At 42.0% G+C, this 18,235-nt stretch overlaps 1 protein-coding gene across 4 annotated transcripts in view; it reads left to right on the top strand.

Annotated features, from left to right (window-relative positions):
- LOC148033970 (Amino acid dehydrogenase family protein) overlaps nt 1–18,235 on the top strand; it is a 75,443-nt gene that overhangs the window by 36,985 nt on the left and 20,223 nt on the right. For 2 of the 4 annotated variants that reach the window (XM_087681950.1, XM_087681951.1), the window contains exons 3-4: nt 2,539–2,647; nt 2,753–2,954. In XM_087681950.1, coding sequence (XP_087538076.1) covers nt 2,539–2,647; nt 2,753–2,954 — 311 coding nt within the window. Of the gene's footprint in view, nt 1–2,517; nt 2,648–2,752; nt 2,955–18,235 lie in introns of all 4 variants that reach the window. The other 2 variants (XM_087681948.1, XM_087681949.1) reach the window with 1 other exon arrangement.

Raw genomic sequence — 18,235 nt, 5'->3', positions numbered from 1 at the left:
CATGTACTACAAGGTTTAACAAGCTAAAGAAATACCGCAAGGAGCACCAGTTTTGGGATCAATTGGGCGTCACTTGTCTTTGATTAAAGTGGGAAGTGTTAATTTTAGTTTTGTGCAGTTATTGCTTGTTGTATTATTGTTCAATCAAGTTAATTACGACTCTTTTTGAGAAGGAAGGCTGGTTTCAAAAGCTGTAGAAGAGGCTTTGCTTGTGTTGTGGGATGTTGAATTTTGATGGTGGTTGTAGATAAATTAGAATTTAGCTTGTGAGAGTGCCTTTTTGTTGGATAGGTTAGTTGAAGGTTATACAGGTTGGATAGAAGCAATTATGCAGGTTTGATAGAAGCAGTTAAATTGAAGTCTATGACTTAACCAAGAGATTGGAGTAGATGATGTTGAAACTTCTACTTGGGTGGTACATTTGAGGTTATGTTGCCTTTTGAGATGAGGTTGAACTTGGGTGTAGGCAATGAATGGTGAAATACTTGTTGACAAGGAGAGGGTTGAAGAGTTGAAATCCTCCAATCACTCGGATATTTGCAATTGAAACCTCATGTGCAATCTCTTCTTATGGGCAAGTGCTTGTTTTTCTTGTCTCCCAAACAAATATTGTTGGATTGGGTGATGGGTCTAAAAGCTAGTTGCATTGCTACAACTGATGGTCATTTTTGGACTTGAGGATTAGGAGGATAGTAGCTTCTTTCCATCCCACGTCCCATTCTATGTGACTATATAGTCACAAATGATGGCAATTCCTCCTTGCTCCCTATTGTGCTCCCTCTCCCTAAGACATTTTGCATCACTTGTGCCTATGGCTAGGCGGGTTTCACCCTTCTAGGTATGGCCACACTTGAAGACCTAATTTGTATTTTAGACAATATGAAACACAAAGGTAGCTTCTTTTGTGGTTCTTCTTGTTGATGGTTGCTTCTATTTCAACAAGGATGATTGCTATTTGTTGATGGATAGGAAGCACTTAGTTAATAATGAAGAAAAGGGGTGGAAAATGAGATCTTGAGAAGAGGATTTGGACAGAGTTTTGTGGGTTCCCTTAAAGGGTAACATTGACGTGTACGCCACTTGACCCAATTGCCAGTAGTAAAAAGGATGTTGGTGAAACAAAAATATTTATTTGTTTGATGCCTTTTTCCACCTTGCCGTTTGTGGATTGGTTCATCGCAGCCTTCTCGATCACCTTCTACAGCTGTCACTAGCATTCTTAAGTCTCTGGAGCCTGGAGTCTGCAGCCTTCTTCATCACCTTCTATTGTTGTCACTAGCATTCTTAAGTCTCTGGAGTCTGGCATTTTGGGTTCCAGGCTGCTTGCTTCCAGCATCGTCCTCCCAAAACTTACCTGTAAAATTGTCACGGGGAGGTGTTTGAGCCGTTAGAGATCTCTCACCACACTCAATGTTGCCTACACTGCTAGGGCCAAAGCCTTGCTTATAGAGTGAGATTCATGCTGCCCAAGTTTCTGCACCAAAGACAATATGGCTTATTGATAGCAGAAAGATACATGAGGCCATATGGAACCTCATATTGGCTATAGGTCTTCTTTAGCTAGTGGGGGCAAAGTTGCTTTGGTAAACATGGACTTTGACAAAGCGTACGATCAGGTGGGTTGATCATTTCATTTTGGGTGCAGAATAAATGGTTGGGATTTGGGCACAATTTCTACAGGATGGTTTCTACTCTGTTCCACAATGCTACGTCTAGATTATCTATCAATGGTACACTTATTCAAAGGTTTGAGTTGAAGAGGTCTATGAGGCAGGGCTGTCCTCATGCCCCTTTGCTCTTTGCTTTTGTGATTGAACCATCTCTATACTGACCTTTTAAATTTTTAATCCCATCATGCTAATGCTAATTGAACGTATAGGGGATTTGGAACCCATGTACATAAGGATTTTCAACTCTTAGTCATTGTTTGTTGCAAAAAGGGCTGAATGACCGTTGTCATGGTTGAGTGAGACCAGAATATTGCACAGTGACAAGCTTTAATTTACCTAGTGTGCATGAGATTCTTGGTAAAACTGATGCACAATGAGGAAGTCATGTGAGCAAGCTGAAAAATGCTGGTAGAGACCAGGTGAAGTTGGGATGGAGCAGTAGAAAAGGGGCCAGGTAAGGGTTGAGTGCCTGAAGAGGCACATGAGAGAGAGCTGCAGCAGCAGCAGAGTAGATGAGGAATAGAATGAAGGCAATGATACAGGTGCGAAAGTATGAGATAACCAGGAGAGAGAAAGTTGTTGTAGGGGAAGCATTGTTTTCTTGTGTGATAATCAAAGAGGGAAGAAGACCCTGAGCTATCGGTAATATGTTGTCTGTATTGGAAAATCAATATGTACCACAAATTTTTATGGCCGTTGCTTATGCTGAATTGCTTCCCCAGAATTGTGTGTGAAACTTGAAAGTCAGTGGATTTATAGTTGTTGTCTTTTGAGCTAAAATTAAGGACATATCTAAGGTGAGCCTCTAAATTAGATTTGTTATTGGCCTACTGTTTGTGTCAAAAAGCACTTTTATCCAAAAGTGCAGAATCAGTTGTTGAAGGAGTTATGCGAAGGGATCCCCATGAAGTTGAGTATGTTCAAGCTGTTCAAGAGGTGGTTCATTCACTTGAGCCAGTATTATCAAAGCATCCCCAGTGAGTTTTACCTTTTCTTTTGCTCCAGTCAGATTCTTTTCAATTTTTTCTCTATGTGCCATTACTTGTATGCCAACTTTTCCTCATATCATTACTATTTGCTAGGTATGTACAAGTCCTGGAACGTTTTCTGGAACCAGAACGTGTTATTATGTTCAGAGTACCCTGGGTTGATGATAAAGGAGAGCCACATGTTAACCGAGGTTTTAGAGTGCAGTTCAACCAAGCTTTGGGGCCTTATAGGGGTGGCCTTCGGTTCCATTCAAATGTGTATTTGGGCGTGGTGAAGTGCCTAGGTTTTGAACAGGTAACATCATGCCATCAGGAGCCTGTCCTTACCTTTGTTACTTACAGTGCCATTCCATGCATGTAGTTTATTTTTTGGTTTCTGACATCTAGATCTAACTGTTGCTTTCCTAATCCTTCTGGATGCCCCTTTGCATGTTGCAGTAATGGTGGGTAAAAAAAAAAAAAAAGTTCTTACAGTTATTTCCTAATGACCTTTGTATTGTAGTGACGGGTCAGCATGAAGATCGAGACAGTAGGTGTTCCTTAGGCACGGAGAGATAGAGAGAGTGGGAGAGAGAAAAAAGGAGAGAGTGTGCACGTTCGTAGGTACAATGACGAGTGTGTACCTTTAGGTTTTTAGATAGATATATATATGTAAGTACAAGTGCTAAGGGTGTGTTCACACCCGGGCACATTTAAAGGCACGAGGGCCTTTATTCCCAACAACCTCCCACCTAAAGGTAATGTGCTTTAAGAGGAGAAAAGAATTAGCTAAGTCTAGGTATGTACAAAGCTGAAATACATATATCTATCCAACTCCCGTCATCTGTCAGCAATGAGCAAACCGCTCTGCTGGAAGACCCTTCGTGAGAAGGTCTGCAGGGTTATCATCTGTATGCACTTTGACAAGCTCAATGCTCTTGTTGTCAAGTATATTTCTAATGAAGTGGTACTTCACCTGTATGTGCTTTGTCTTTGCATGAAAGACATGATTCCGTGCTAGCATGATAGCACTCTGACTATCACAATGGAGAATAGGTAACTCTGAGATGCCAAGCTCTCCCCCCAGACGTGAAAGCCATAAAACCTCCTTGCATGCCTCAGTGGCAGTCACATACTCTGTCTCTGTAGTAGACAATGCAACACACTTTTGTAGCCTGGAGATCCAAGAGACGGCTCCTCCTGTGAAAGTAAACACATACCCAGAAGTGGACTTCCTGCAATCCGCATGACCAACATAGTCTGCATCCGTAAAGCCAACAACAGATGCCTTCTGCTTCCTAAAGCAGATGCACAATTCCTTTGTGCCTTTGAGGTATCTCATAATACCTTTCACTGCATCCCCATCTTCTTGCCAGGAGGGGTTGCCATGTATCTGCTAACCACTCCCACTGCAAAGGCAATGTCAGGACGTGTAGCAACCATAGCATACATCAAACTGCCAACAACTGAAGCATATGGTATCTTGGCCATTTCGGCCTTCTTATCATCAGATGTAGGATTGTCTTCTGCACTAAGTTTCACATATGGAGGCAATGGAACCCCAATTGTTTTTCCCCCCCTCCATATTGAAACGTTGCAAAACCTTGGAGATATACTCCTGCTAAGATAGATAGAGTAAGCCTTTTGATCTATCTCTGAGTATTTGCATGCCAAGAATGTGATTTACATCACTAAGATTCTTCATGTTAAAGCTGCCATGAAGACTTTGCTTCAGTGAATCCAAGGTATGAGTATCCTTGCCAGCAATTAGCATGTCATTAATATACAAAACTAAGATAATTAGGCTGCCATCTGCTGCCTTCTTAGTGTACAAGCAGTGATCCACTTGACTTCTATGAAAGCCTTGAGACTGCATGAATGTATCAAACTTATGATACCTTTCTCTTGGTGCTTGTTTCAGCCCATACAAACTCCTTTTGAGTTTACATACAATCTTTTCTTTCCCTCTTCCGACAAACCCTTCAGGCTGTTGCATATATATGTCTTTATGCAGATCACCATGTAAAAATGCAGTCTTTACATCCATCTGTATGAGTTCCATATCTTCAATTGCAACCAAGTTCAAAATGGTTCTCAATGTAGTCATTGTGACTACAAGAGAGAAAATCTCATCACAATCAATTCCTTGCTCCTACTTGTACCCCTTTGCAACCAATCTTGCTTTGTACTTTGGTGAGGAACCATAAGTGATCTCCATCTTGTAAACCCATTTGCATGGAAGTGTTTTCAGCCCTTTAGGCAACTGCACCAAGTCCCAAGTGCCATTTTTCTCAAGAGATTCCATCTCTGACAACATGGCTTTATACAATTTCTTGCTGTCTTGTCTATCCATTGCTTCCTTAAAGCAAGACGGTTCACCACAGTCGGTCAACATGACATAATCAACCACATTGTTTGCACTAGGAACAAATCTATCAGGTTGTCTAGTAGCCCTAGACGATCTCCTAACCTAATGATCATTGTTTGCTAGCTGTTCTTGCAAATTTTCATTTTCAGCATGCTATCTTGGCATTTCAGCTTGCAAATCAGTATTAACAGCTTGCTGTCCTGGTTGTTCCTGCACATGTAGTGGTTCGTTATCATAGGTAATAGCTGGTTGATCATTTCCAGCATAATTTTTTACATTTACAGGTTCATTTATAGCAGGTATTTGTTGCTGTACAACTGGCACATTTTGCTGTCCAAAAGGTATTTCTTCCCGGAATACAACTCTACAGACCTCGTCAGTCTTTTCGGGCTGTTTATGCATGCGATCTTCCCAGAAGATAACATCATTGCTGCGTATTACTTTCCTTTTCTCGTGATCCCATAATCTATATCCCATTTTACCCTTGTCACCATATCCTAGGAAAATGCATTTATAGGACTTTGACTCAAGTTTGCTGCGTTTTTCTTTACGAATGTGCACAAAAGCCTTACAATCAAACACTTTCAGATGAGCATATGAAGGTGGCTTGCCCGACCACACTTCTTGGGGAACTTCCTCTTCCCCAGCCCCTCCTTCCCTAAAGACCTGTTTGGTGTGACCGATGAATTAAGTGAATGGTTGTCATAAGAGCCTCTGCCCAAAAACCATGGGGTAATGCAGCATGAGACAGCATTGTACGGACCTTATTTTATATGGTTCGATTCATACGCTCTGCAACTCCATTTTGGGGCAGATTATGAGAGGCAGTGAACTCTCTCTTTATCCCTTTGATGTCACAAAATGCCTAAAAGGCCTTGGACACATATTCCCTACCATTGTCAGAGCGAAGACACTTAAGTGTCTTATCTGTGTGTTTTTCAGCCAATGCCAAGAATTTTTTAAACTTGTCAAGTACTTCATCCTTGCTACGAATAGGGTAAACCCATATCCTCTGTGTAGCATCATCAACAAAGGTGACAAAATATTTCATTTTTCCTAAAGATAATCCTGGCATTTGACATACATTTGAATGTACTAACCCTAGAGAAGAAGATTTTAGTGAAAGAGACTTTTTATGAGACGTCTATGTATGTTTATCATAAATACAATGATCACAGTGCTCAAAATTAGCATAACAAAGATAAGGCAAGTAATCCAAACGCGTAAGTACTTTTATTCCAGTTTGACTCATGTGTCCCAACCGGCCATGCCACAAAGAAACACTTGGCTGCTCGGTCACGGCAACAACATGGTCATGCACACTAGATACATGAAGTGGATACAAAGTATTATTCTCATAGAGACAAGGAATGCCCGTTTGGGCACATAGGAACGGATTAACGCGTTTTGAGGGGTTTGAGCCGAGGAAACGTTGGCGGAACGTTCCAACCCGTTTCCTGACCCGTTCCCTCCCGTTCTAGTCCGTTCCCTGGCCGTTCCAGGGCCGTTCCCTGTCTGGAACGGCCGTCCAGCACAAGATTTTTCTTTAATTTTTAATTTTTAACTTTATTGGAGCAGGCGTTTCGCGCCAATTGTCCGTTTTGCGCCGACTGCCCGTCTGTTGCCCACGCCGACTACTCGCTATCGCCGACTGCACTCCCGCCGAGTGTCTCGACTCTTTGGCTCACGTTGATCCGGTTGATTGCGCAACCTGCTCCGCCCACTCCGCCTGCTCCGCCCACTCCGCCTGCTCCGCCTGCCCTACCGACTGTCCCGCCGACTATCTCGCCTGCCCCGCCTGCCCCCACTGCCTACTCCCACCTGCTCTCGGGACCCGTCTATCTCTTCCGCCTGCCAGGCCCACCTCTCTTGCTTGGCGTGACTCCTCCCCGCGATCAGGTGAAGTCTCGAGGATCATTATCTCGATTCTCCCCCAAATTTGGGGCATTTTGGGTCAGACGTCAGTTGTTGGTAGTTGCCCCAAAATTTGGGCCTTTCTCAAGGATTGGATTTTGGAATTTGGGGCTTAAATTTGGCTGCAATGTCCCCAAATTTGGGGCATTGGGATCCATCATCCCGAGATCTAAAAGAGCCCCCAAATTTGGGGCATTTTAAATCAGTCATTGTCCCAAATTTGGGAGCTAAAAATGTGCCAAATTTTGGGGCATTTTCAGCAAGGAATTGCAGGCTGGAATGCCCCAAATTTGGGGCATTTTGAGTCAGTCATTGCCCCAAGTTTGGGAGCTGAAAATACTCCAAATTTTGGGGCATTTTCAGCAAGGGAATGCAGGCTAGAATGCCCCAAATTTGTGGCATTTTCAGTAAAAGGAATGCAGGCTGAAGTAGCACCAAAGTTCTGGCGTTTTTAGCATTGCTAAAAATTTAACACACACATGTTGAAATTTTGGCTGCAAATTTTTGCAAATTTATTGAACTTTACTGATTATTTGTCACTTTTATATAGATGGCAACATTGACATTTATGGGATCTTTATTATCCTTAGCAGGTACTTCGTCAACAACTGGACGAAGTCGAAGCACTACTTGGTCATGGTGGGATGAGGTAGATGCAGGCGTGCCATTGAGAGGTGGAGGGGCTCACCCTTGGAAATGCAAACTTTGCCCTTATGCTCACAGTAGTGGGGCTGATAAAGTGAGAGCCCATCTTCTACATGAGGAGGGGAAAGATGTGCGTTTTTGCACCAATGTATCAATTGAGAAAAGGCAGGAGTTACTTGACCGCATAGCCACATCTATGGGGAATTCACATGCCAGGAGGACGCCAAATATAGTAGTGGATCCAACAACATGGACTCCAAGGCCAGTAGGGCATGGTGCTTCATGCAGAAGACTACCAGGATTATTGGCTACGCAGCCTTCTCGTGGGCCATCAATGGCAACAGGTCGTGGTGCTAAACAGAGTTCATTGCACACTTCATGGGAACCAAAGAAAAAAGAGGAAACAGATGCAGCAGTGGGACGCTTTTTTTACCATGACCATATTGTATTCAAATCAGCCAGGTCACCTTATTTTTTAAATATGGTGACAAAGATTGCAGAGTATGGACCCACATATAAGCCCCCTTCATGAGATACTATCAGGACTACATTGCTTCAAAAGGAGAAAGTAGCCATAGAGATTGCAACAGCAAATATTCACAATCAATGGGCAAGAAATGGAGTGACATTGATAGTAGATGGATGGAGTGACACACGCCATAGGTCCATACATGGTGTTGTTGCATATTCTCATGGAGATGTATACTTCATTGGTAGTCATGATGCTTTAGAGACTGGAAAGAGTGCAGATGTATTGGTATCCGAGTGGTGCAGGCTGTTGGGGCAGAAAATGTAGTGCAGTTTGTGGCAGATGGTGAACTTACAAACAGGGCAGCGGGAAACATTTTAATGGCAATGTATCCACATATCACCTTTAGTCCATGCATGGCGCATTGCTTGAATAACTTGTTGAAGGATATTGGGGACTTGCCATGGATTGCATCTCATGTTGCGAAAGGCAACAAGATTATCACATTTATATGTAATCATCAGTACTTTCATGCTGAGTTTCGCAAGAGAAGTAACAAAGAACTTCTTAAATACTCGGATACACGATTTGCATATAACTTTCTTATGCTTGGTCGATTGCACTATTGCAAAGGTGCAATTAGGGAGCTATTTGCTAGGGATGAGTATGAAAATTGGACTGGGGCTGCCATTGCTACTGCTGTGTTATGTAATGCATATGTTTCTGATAGATATTTTTGGGATGAGGCTAATCGCACCAACCAAATGGTTGATCCTATTATGTACATGTTGAGACTTGCAGATGGCATGGATCCCTCTATGAGGTATGGATCGCATGATTGAGAGGTTCGAGAGTTTGGAACCAAATGCAGATAGGTATGAGCAGATCAAGGAGTTATGCATCAGCAGATGGAATGAGTATGACTCTCCTATGCATGTTGTAGCATATGTGCTTGATCTTGAGTTTCAAGGAAAGATGCAAAAAAGAGACCTTGAGGTGGTCAAGGCTTGGAACACATTGCCTGCAAGGCTGTATCCTAGCCGTGAAATGCAAGGCAAAATTAAAAATCAGCTCTCTGTATATCGGCAAACATTAGGGATGTTTCGTACAGTGGATGCACTAGAGGACAAGACAAATATTGGGGCTGCTTTATGGTGGGAGGACTACGGGGCAGAAGCTCCAGAGTTGTAGAGTTTGGCTATTCGTATTCTTAGCCAAACAATTAGCTCTTCTTGTTTAGAGCAACTATGGAGCTCATTCAATCACATTAACTCAAAGAAGAGAAATCGTCTTGGTACAATGAAGACGAATGACCTAGTTCATGTGAGCTCCAATATTCGCTTGCTAGCTTGTACACCAGTTGCAAAGGCTGATTCTTTTATATGTTGGGAAAAAGATGACGATGATGATGATGATGGTGATGATGATGGGCAAGATGTTGTTCAGCAGGATGAGCATTCGGGCATAGTGGAGGCATCTTCCATGAATCAGAGCACTTAGTAGCTAGTCTTTTGGAACTTTAGAGTATTGACTTGGAAATTGGAGCTCTTGTAACTTGGATCTTTACTATTTAGGCTTTAAAGTTTACTGTTTAGTGCATATTTTGTGTTTTTGCAATGCACACTTGTTGCCAGTTGGACTTATGCAACATTGTTGATTACAATGTTGAATTATGAATGCGACAATCCATTGCTGGTTACAATGTTTTGAATCTTTATTATTGTTGAAAGTTGAAACTTGATTATTATGTCTCTAGAGTCTAATTTCATGAATTATGGTTGATATGATCTCTCTCTCTAGATTCTAAGACAAGTATTGACTCTCTCTCTCTCTCTCTCTATATATATATATATATATATATATGTATACATATGTATATATACATAGGTATACATATGTATATATACATAGGTATACATATGTATATATACATATGTATACATATGTATATATACATAGGTATACATATGTATATATACATAGGTATACATATGTATATATACATATATATACATATTATATATACCGTTTCCATTCCCTCACTTTGGGCGTTCCCCCCGTTCCAGGGGGTCCCGTTCCCGTTCTCGTTCCCCGTTGTATATATACATATATATACATATTATATATACCGTTTCCATTCCCTCACTTTGGGCGTTCCCCCCGTTCCAGGGGGTCCCGTTCCCGTTCTCGTTCCCCGTTCCTGGTAACTATGATCACTCTTGCAACCTCTGGCAATCACTCTAGATCCCTTATAGATCTTCCATTTTCCATTACCAAGGATGGTATGAAAACCATCATCATCTAGTTGCCCTGTGCTAATCAAGCTCTTTTTGAGTTGAGGTACATGCCATACATGCTAAAGTGTGAAAACAAAGCCATGCTAAAGCTGCAACTGTACATTGCCAATACTTGCAATGTTATATGCATAGTTGTCCCGAAGATGGACAACGCCATGTTGACCCCTTGTATAGTTTGAAAACCACTCACGATGAGGAGTGACATAAAAGGAAGCACCTAAATCGAGAATCCATGTATGCATGTGATCATTTGTATTTGCAAGTAAAGCATGTGTACCAAAGTGTGAAGAGACAAAGAGTATGTCACTCCTACTATCACTGTCATGAGTGACTACATTCACCTCTTCAATTTTGACATTGCTCTTCTTAGGCTGACTGTCTTTCTTCTCTTCCTTGCTATCATTTGTCTTCTTGCCATTTCCTTTCTCTTTCTTCCATTTGTAGCAGTCACATTTAAAGTGACCCTTCTTGCCACAATGATGTCATTCAATATCTTTGCCACGTGATTTACTGCGTCCCTTGCTATCATATTTGCCTTTCTGTTGGCATCTGTCCCTAGTATGCAAAGCACTGGAAGTGTCACAAGACTGTGACAACTATTACATTTTTGTTGATTTCTTTATTACATATTTTATTTGGTTTTTTCTTTTTGGAAGGATCCCTCTTGAAATCTAAATGCCTGAGTTGCATGGCCAGTATGTGAAACAGACAGGAATGTCTAGTGAGTCAAGACTGGACAGTTAAGGTCCAGTATAAGTCTGGAAGAGACTGTTGGCACTGTAGATTGACAAGTCTGGAAGAGACTTGTGAAAGTGTATATGGACAAGTGTGTTGAAGAACTAGCTTGGAAGAGACTAGTTCAAAGGGAAAATGGACAAATCTGCAAGAGATTAGCCCGTGTGGGGTCATCAGTGGAAATTCACTTTCAGTTGAGCTACATTACAAATTTGGATGTAACCATAGTCTGCAAAGATGGTCAGAAGACTAGTGGGACGCAATGGAAGCAACTCCTAAAATTTAGGGACTTACTACTTTTGGACCCCAGAATCTGTTCGCGTCATTATCTTCGTTTTTGTACGAGGATTAATCCTTTGGTCTGTGCCGAGGTCAAATTTTGAACCGAGGATGGAGAATTTTAGACCTAAAGGTTTCAATAGGAAAATTGTTACATGTATGCCATGTGTCACAATTTGGGCATAAATTCCCAAAAGAGAGAGAGAGGGCAGGACAAAAACGAGTTTCAATGCATGGGGGGCTCATTTGTGAAAGGGAGATGGATTGCTGCAGATGGAGAGCTCTTGAGAGCTGGTCTACCTTGTCTATGATGCACAGAGGGCTGAGCTTGCTTCTTAGTCTCTCTCTCTCTCTCCCTGATAGTATGGTTATGCTGCAGAATCAAGGGCCTTTCTTCTGATTTAGGTACAGCTGTGTGGAATATGCTGTTTTTGCATGAGGCAAGAGCCTTTTTTCTCCAGGAACGGGAGCAGTTGTTTGCTGCCCACAAGCAGAAATAGGTGAGGGTGGTAACCTCACCAGGCAAGTGTCTGAAACAGCACTAAATCAGAACTGATTTTGGACTGTTTAGAGGTTATTTCAGAGCCCAATTGATGTCAGAATCAAGGGGCACTTGGCCCAGATGATTCAGGATAGTGCAGGGATCAGTATGAGCTGAAAACAAGTTTCAGAACAGGTCTGAACCAGTAATTACAGTGGGTTGGACAGTACAAGGAACAGTATGAGTTGTAAACAGGTTTCAGAACAGGTCTGAACCAGTAATTACAGCAGGCTGAAATGGTCAATTCCGCACTCCAACCAGAAGATTTAGACTTGGGCAGAGTTTCCCCTCCTGGTTGGCTTGTTTTGGGTCAGTAATTGTATTGTTATGCTGCCAAATTTCACCCAAAATAGGTGAAAGACAGCCCATTGTACTCCCTCTCTTTTTAAAAATAAAGAAATACCGCAAGGGGCGCCTAACTTAGGGGCCAATAGGGTGTCGGTGTGGCAACAGGAGCATTCTAGCTTCTTGTATTTCTTCTTGGTTCTGTGTCTTTAAGTTCGGCTAAAGTGGACGACTGTAAATTGGGTGAAAGCATTTTATGTATTTTGGTTGTACACTACCGCCCTTCCCAGTGAACAGGCCGGTTTCATGGTTCTGTTGCCGGGACCGAATCACTTTTTCCCTAAAGAGTGAGCCAGGGTTTGTTTGGGTGTAAGGCACAGAATTGTGCATTATGGCTGATAGAAAGGAAGAAACCAGAGAGGAAGCGTCTGCATCACAAGAGATCCCTATTGTCCATGAGGTGGGAGAGTCTTCTAGACCTCCATAGTTCGTTACTTCTCCTGTTATGGTTGAGCCACAAGTTCTTACGGCTTCTTCTATGGATGAAGACATTTTCAAGACTTAGTTAGTTGCTGCTGTGAGTATGTTTACTCAAGTGATGCAGAATCCAAGGTTTTTGGCATTTTTGCAGCCCTCCCTTCCTTTACAGAGGCAATTTGCAAAGATTTCGGATCCAATAGAGGTCCAGGATAAGGGTAAGCATGCTGCAGATTCAGTGGAAACACCAAGGCAGCTTGCGGAGTCAATGGAGACTCGAAGATTGGTTACGACTGTCCAGGAACAGGTGGCGGAAACGCTAGCTACACAGGCATTGCCAGTTCAGCTCGCCACTTTACAGCAGCCAAATGTTGGTTTAAATGGACAGGGAAACAGTTTTCAGGCTTTACCACATGTTTTCCCACCGACCTCTGTACATCCTGGATACTTTGGAGCTGGATATGTATTTCAGAGTATGGCTGGTTATGCGCCTCGAAACCAGATTTATGTACCAGGAACAATGTTTGGGGGTACATAGGGTTTTATGCCAAACCCCATGTATGGTAATATAGGTACGCAGCCTTGATTTCAGGGAGTTCAGGGCAGTTTTGGCATGCCACAGGGCACTTTTGGTATGGCTGGTTATCAAAATCAGCAAGCAAGTATTGTGGCTACAAGCCCTGTAGTCAGTGGTCCGGCAACTCCTATGCCACCTGTTAGTGTTCCTATGTTACAGGCATATCCTACAGACCCTTTGATGGCTCATGAGAAGCCAAAGCCATACAAGGAAGGTGGTGTAGCCGTACAGTTTGCCATCTTTCGAGGATTTGAAGATAGGACTAAGGCTCTCTCTTTCTTACAACAGTTTGATGCCGCATTTGCAGGAGGGAACTTTACAGAGCCTTCTAAGGTTCGGAAAGCTGCCACTTTTCTTAAGGACAATGCTAGTCAGTGGTGGAGTACACTGTTGATGCAAGGACAGGCTCCTGCCACTTGGACTTACTTTAAGCAAGTATTTGCTTCTGCTTGGTTGACCAATGAATTTGAGATCGATGTTATGTCAACTTGGCATAATTTGGATGCATCTAAATGCAAGGATTTGGAAGACTATAACAAGAAGTTTTGGGAGGCTTTACTTCCAGTCACTTCTTACAGGGTTGTGCCATTGACTGAGCAGATAGAGAAATATTGCTGTGGGCTGCCCAAGGAACTCCGGAATTATTGTACAAAGACAAAGGTCACCACTTTGACTCAGTTAATTGAGAATGCTACCACAGGAAATGCATTATTGTTGGGACAGTCAAGTGGTTTTGGGGGCAGCATTAAACATGACAAATCTGAAAAATTTTCAGCAAAGAAGCCATTTGGCAAATAGGTTTATCAGAATTCTCAAAGCACAGGTAAACCTTGGCAGTTCAAGAAGAAACCAGCCAAGTCCTTTGGACAGCAGTCAAAGGACCAGAAGAAACCTTTTGTGCGCAAGTCTCTTGAAGAGAGAAAGGCTTTAATGGTTGAGAGGAAGTGCTTTATCTGTGAGCAGACTGGTCATATTGCGTCTAATTGTCCGGACAAGAATAAGAGATAAGCTGATGATGATAAAGAGGACAGGAAAGGAAAGAAGCCCAAACCTTCAGCAGGTTTAGTGCCAGATATGCTGGGAGACAAGCCACACTCGGATGCTAATGAGCTGTGCAGAGCTTGGGGTAAAGTTAGGGATCAACATGTACTTATTTTCTTTAATCCTGGAGCTAAAGCAAACTTTTTCTCACCAGAGTTGGCTTCTACTTTGGGCATCAGAGCAGATGAGATGGGCTACACAGCAGAGGCAGGGTTGGCACGTCCTGGCCACTCAGAGTCTATGACACCCATTCTTGGAAAGCTGCGTCTTCATGTACAGTCTTATGTTGATGCAGAAGAATTTTATATCATGCCACTTGAAGGCTATGATGTCTTGTTGGGAATGCCATGGATGTTCAGAAAGCATGGTGTGTTGGATGCCTTTAACAAGACACTGACTTTGGAACATAGGGGAAAGACTCATGTGCTTGATGTGAAGCTTAAAGGAGAGTTTGTACCTGTTGTATCGGCTTCTGCCATTACATCTGTAATAAAGAATCATCTTTTTGCATACTTGATTTTTGCATGTAATGTCAAGGATAATGATGAGTCAAATTTATCTATGTTAGATAGAGACAGGTCTGCTTTCTTGTCTCAGTTCAGTGATTGTTTTTCTGACTCATTACCATCACAGTTGCCACCAGAAAGGTCTGAGGATCATGCGATAGATTTGGTGCCAGGCAATAGCCCATCAAATAGACCTCCGTATAGGGTTAGTGCAGCCCAACAGAAAGGGAGATTGAGCCAGGTGAATGACTGTTAGAGAAAGGGTTGATTCAGCCAAGTTCATCTCCCTTTTGCTCACTAGTGCTCTTAGTGTAGAAGAAGGATGGCTCTTGGTGCATGTGCATAGATTATCGAGCGTTGAACAAGAGTACCATCAAGAACAGGTTCCCCATTCCAAGAATTGACGACATCCTTGACCGTTTGGAAGGAGCGTCAATTTTCAGCAGGATAGATTTAAAGAGTGGATACCATCAGATCAGGATTAAGCAAGAAGATGTGCATAAGATTGCATTTAGGACCACGTTTGGTCTCATTTAGGACCACGTTTGGTCTCTATGAGTTCTTGGTAATGTCATTTGGACTTACTAACGCTCCTGCTATGTTTAATCGAATGATGGACATGATTTTTCGTCCATACAGGCAGTTTGTTGGTACATTCTTTGATGACATGATTGTCTTTTCAAAGAATGAACAGGAGCATAGAGAACACTTGAAAGCAGTCTTTGATGAGCTTTGCAGTAATAGGTTGCTTATCAATGGCAAGAAGAGTGAGTTCTTGGAAGAAATCCAGTTCCTGGGGCACATAGTGTCAAAGGATGGTGTCCGAATGGATCTTGCTAAGGTTGAAGCAATTAGAACATGGCTAGATTTGAAGACTGTCCATGATGTTAGAAGCTTCTTGGGTTTGTGTTCTTACTACAAGAGGTTCATTCACAATTTTGCAGAGATTGCTTCACCTTTACATGCTTTATAGAAGAAAGGAGTCTCTTTCCAGTGGACACAGAAAGAGATTTCGGCTTTTAATCTTCTTAAAGAAAAGATGACTTCTAGTCTAGTGATCATTCTGCCAGATCTTAGGAAGTCATTTGTTGTCCAGTGTGATGCCTGTGGCAACAGCATTGGTGCAGTGTTAATGCAAGATGGCAGGGTAGTGGCTTATGAAAGCAGAATCTTGCGAGGGCCAGAGAAGACTATGCAAGTCTATGAGAAAGAATTGCTGGCTGTGATTCATGCGCTTTCTTGTTGGAAACACTACCTACTTGGGGCAGATTTTGTTGTCCAGACAGATCATCAGACATTGCGTTATTTCTTAACTCAGACTAAGCTGTTAGAAAAGCATATGCGTTGGGCAAAATTTTTGTCAATGTTCCATTTTCAGATTGTGCATGTGGAAGGCAAAAAGAATGTTGTGGCTGATGCTTTGTCAAGGAAGCCACAAATTTCAGCTGTGTCAATTCCTTATCATCATGAGCTTGATGATATGAAGGAATAGTATGCTGATGATGAAGATTTGGCAAGGATCTTTGATCAGCTTGTTAATGGACAACATCATGAGCATTATCTTCTCAAGGATGGTTTCATGTTGATGCATGGTAGACTATGTGTGACTATGCCATTGAGACGGAAAGTTATGACAGAGAGTCATTCTCCACCGTATGCAGGGCATCGTGGTATTGATGCAACAGTTAAAGCAGTAGAGACATTCTTTTATTGGCCTACTTTGAGAAGAGACGTGGATGCTTTTGTGTGGCAGTGTTTGATTTGCCAAAAGGTCAAGTTTTACAGGCAAAAAGCACCAGGGCTTTTACAGCCATTGCCTATTCCAGATAAACCATGGGAAAGCATAGCTATGGATTTTATCTTTGATCAAGGACACAGTAAGGAAATGAAGGGATATGGACTATTATTTGCAGGTTTAGCAAACAGGCTCATTTCATTCCTGTCAGAAAGAAGATAAAACAAGATCAGATGGCACGTTTGTTTATGTGCAATGTCTTCAAGTATCATGGTATGTCACAGTCTATTGTCAGTGACCGTAATCCACGGATGACAAGTCTATTCTGGAGAGGCATATTTGAGAACACACAACACTTAAGTTCTCATCGTCATTTCATCCATAGACTGATGGACAGTCAGAAGAGGCAAATTTTACTGTCTTGGATTTGCTTAAGTGCTATGTGTCAGAGCACAAGTCAAAGTGGGAGCAGTATTTGCCTTTGGTCGAGTATGCATACAATAATACTATGCATTCGTCAAGAGGCAAAGCCCCTTTTGAAATTGTTGAAGAAGTAAAAAGGTTCCTCCCATTTTGCATACAAAGGATAAGATCTTTCAGGCAGATTAGTATGTGCAGAGTATGGGGGAAATGTATCAGAAAGTTAAGCATGCCCTTGAAAGGACTCAGGCAAAGCAAAAGAAAGCTGCTGATCATCACCGTCGTGAATTGATATTTTCACTTGGTGATTGGGTACTGTTGCGGTTTGAAAAGGCACGCTTAAAGAAGCGGAAATGCAAGGAAAGTCTTTTCACTAAGCTTAGTATGCGATACTATGGGCCTTTTCAAGTAACAGAGAAGATTAGTGATGTTAGCTATAGGCTGAAATTGCCTGACAATTGGAAGATTCATAATGCTTTCCATGTAAGTCTTCTTAGACCCTATGTGGGTGATGTGCCAGAAGATATGCCAGTTGAGGAATAGCCCGAAGTTGAGGAACTTGATGAAATTATTGTTCCAGAACAGGTATTGGCACACAAGGAAAGGAAAGTGAAAGGCAAAGTAGCTAGAAGGTATTTGGTTAAGTTCAAGAACTATCCAGCTATAGATGCTAAGTGGATGGACGAAGGTGAACTTGTAGAGTCACCTAATGTGTTGGAACTTTACCTTGAAGCATTTCTCTTGCAACCTACCTTGACCCCTTGTATCTCTAAGCTGAAATAGATTGTCAAAGTGACAATTGCTCAAGAAAGAAATTATGTACAGAAACAGATTTTGTATAGGTTAACACTTATTGTGTCCATATGGTTTTCTCAGTGCTAAAGAAGTAAGTATTGCTTGCAAGAATACAATTTTTACTTCTATTGAATTGAATACATGTTGTAACAATGGTTACTCGATCGGGCATGTATTCTGTGAATTGACTCAGTGGGGATATCATTTTGATGTACCAGCCACTAGATCTCTAGTTAGGGTGATGTGGAGTCATCAAATGAGAATCTGCCACTATGGGGATATCATTGTGGTGTACCGGCCACTATATCTGGAAACAGTGATGTGGAGTCACATGATGATAGTCTGCCATGTTTCACAGTTAGAACATATATGTGCTAACAGTGTGTTCAGTACACAATGTTGACTGATAGGATGTATGTGTTGTACATGTGCTGCCTAGTGTAAGTTCACTGGGTTAGCTGAAAGCATGTATAACATTCATGCAAACGAGGACGTTTGCGATTTCAAGAGGGA

This window comes from Lygodium microphyllum, chromosome 7, assembly GCF_053477565.2.
Source record: "Lygodium microphyllum isolate KBCC chromosome 7, Lygodium_microphyllum_v1.1.10, whole genome shotgun sequence".
Lineage (NCBI taxonomy): Eukaryota > Viridiplantae > Streptophyta > Polypodiopsida > Schizaeales > Lygodiaceae > Lygodium > Lygodium microphyllum.
Note: the sequence above shows the minus strand (reverse complement) of the source record. Positions and strands in the feature narration are given on the sequence as shown.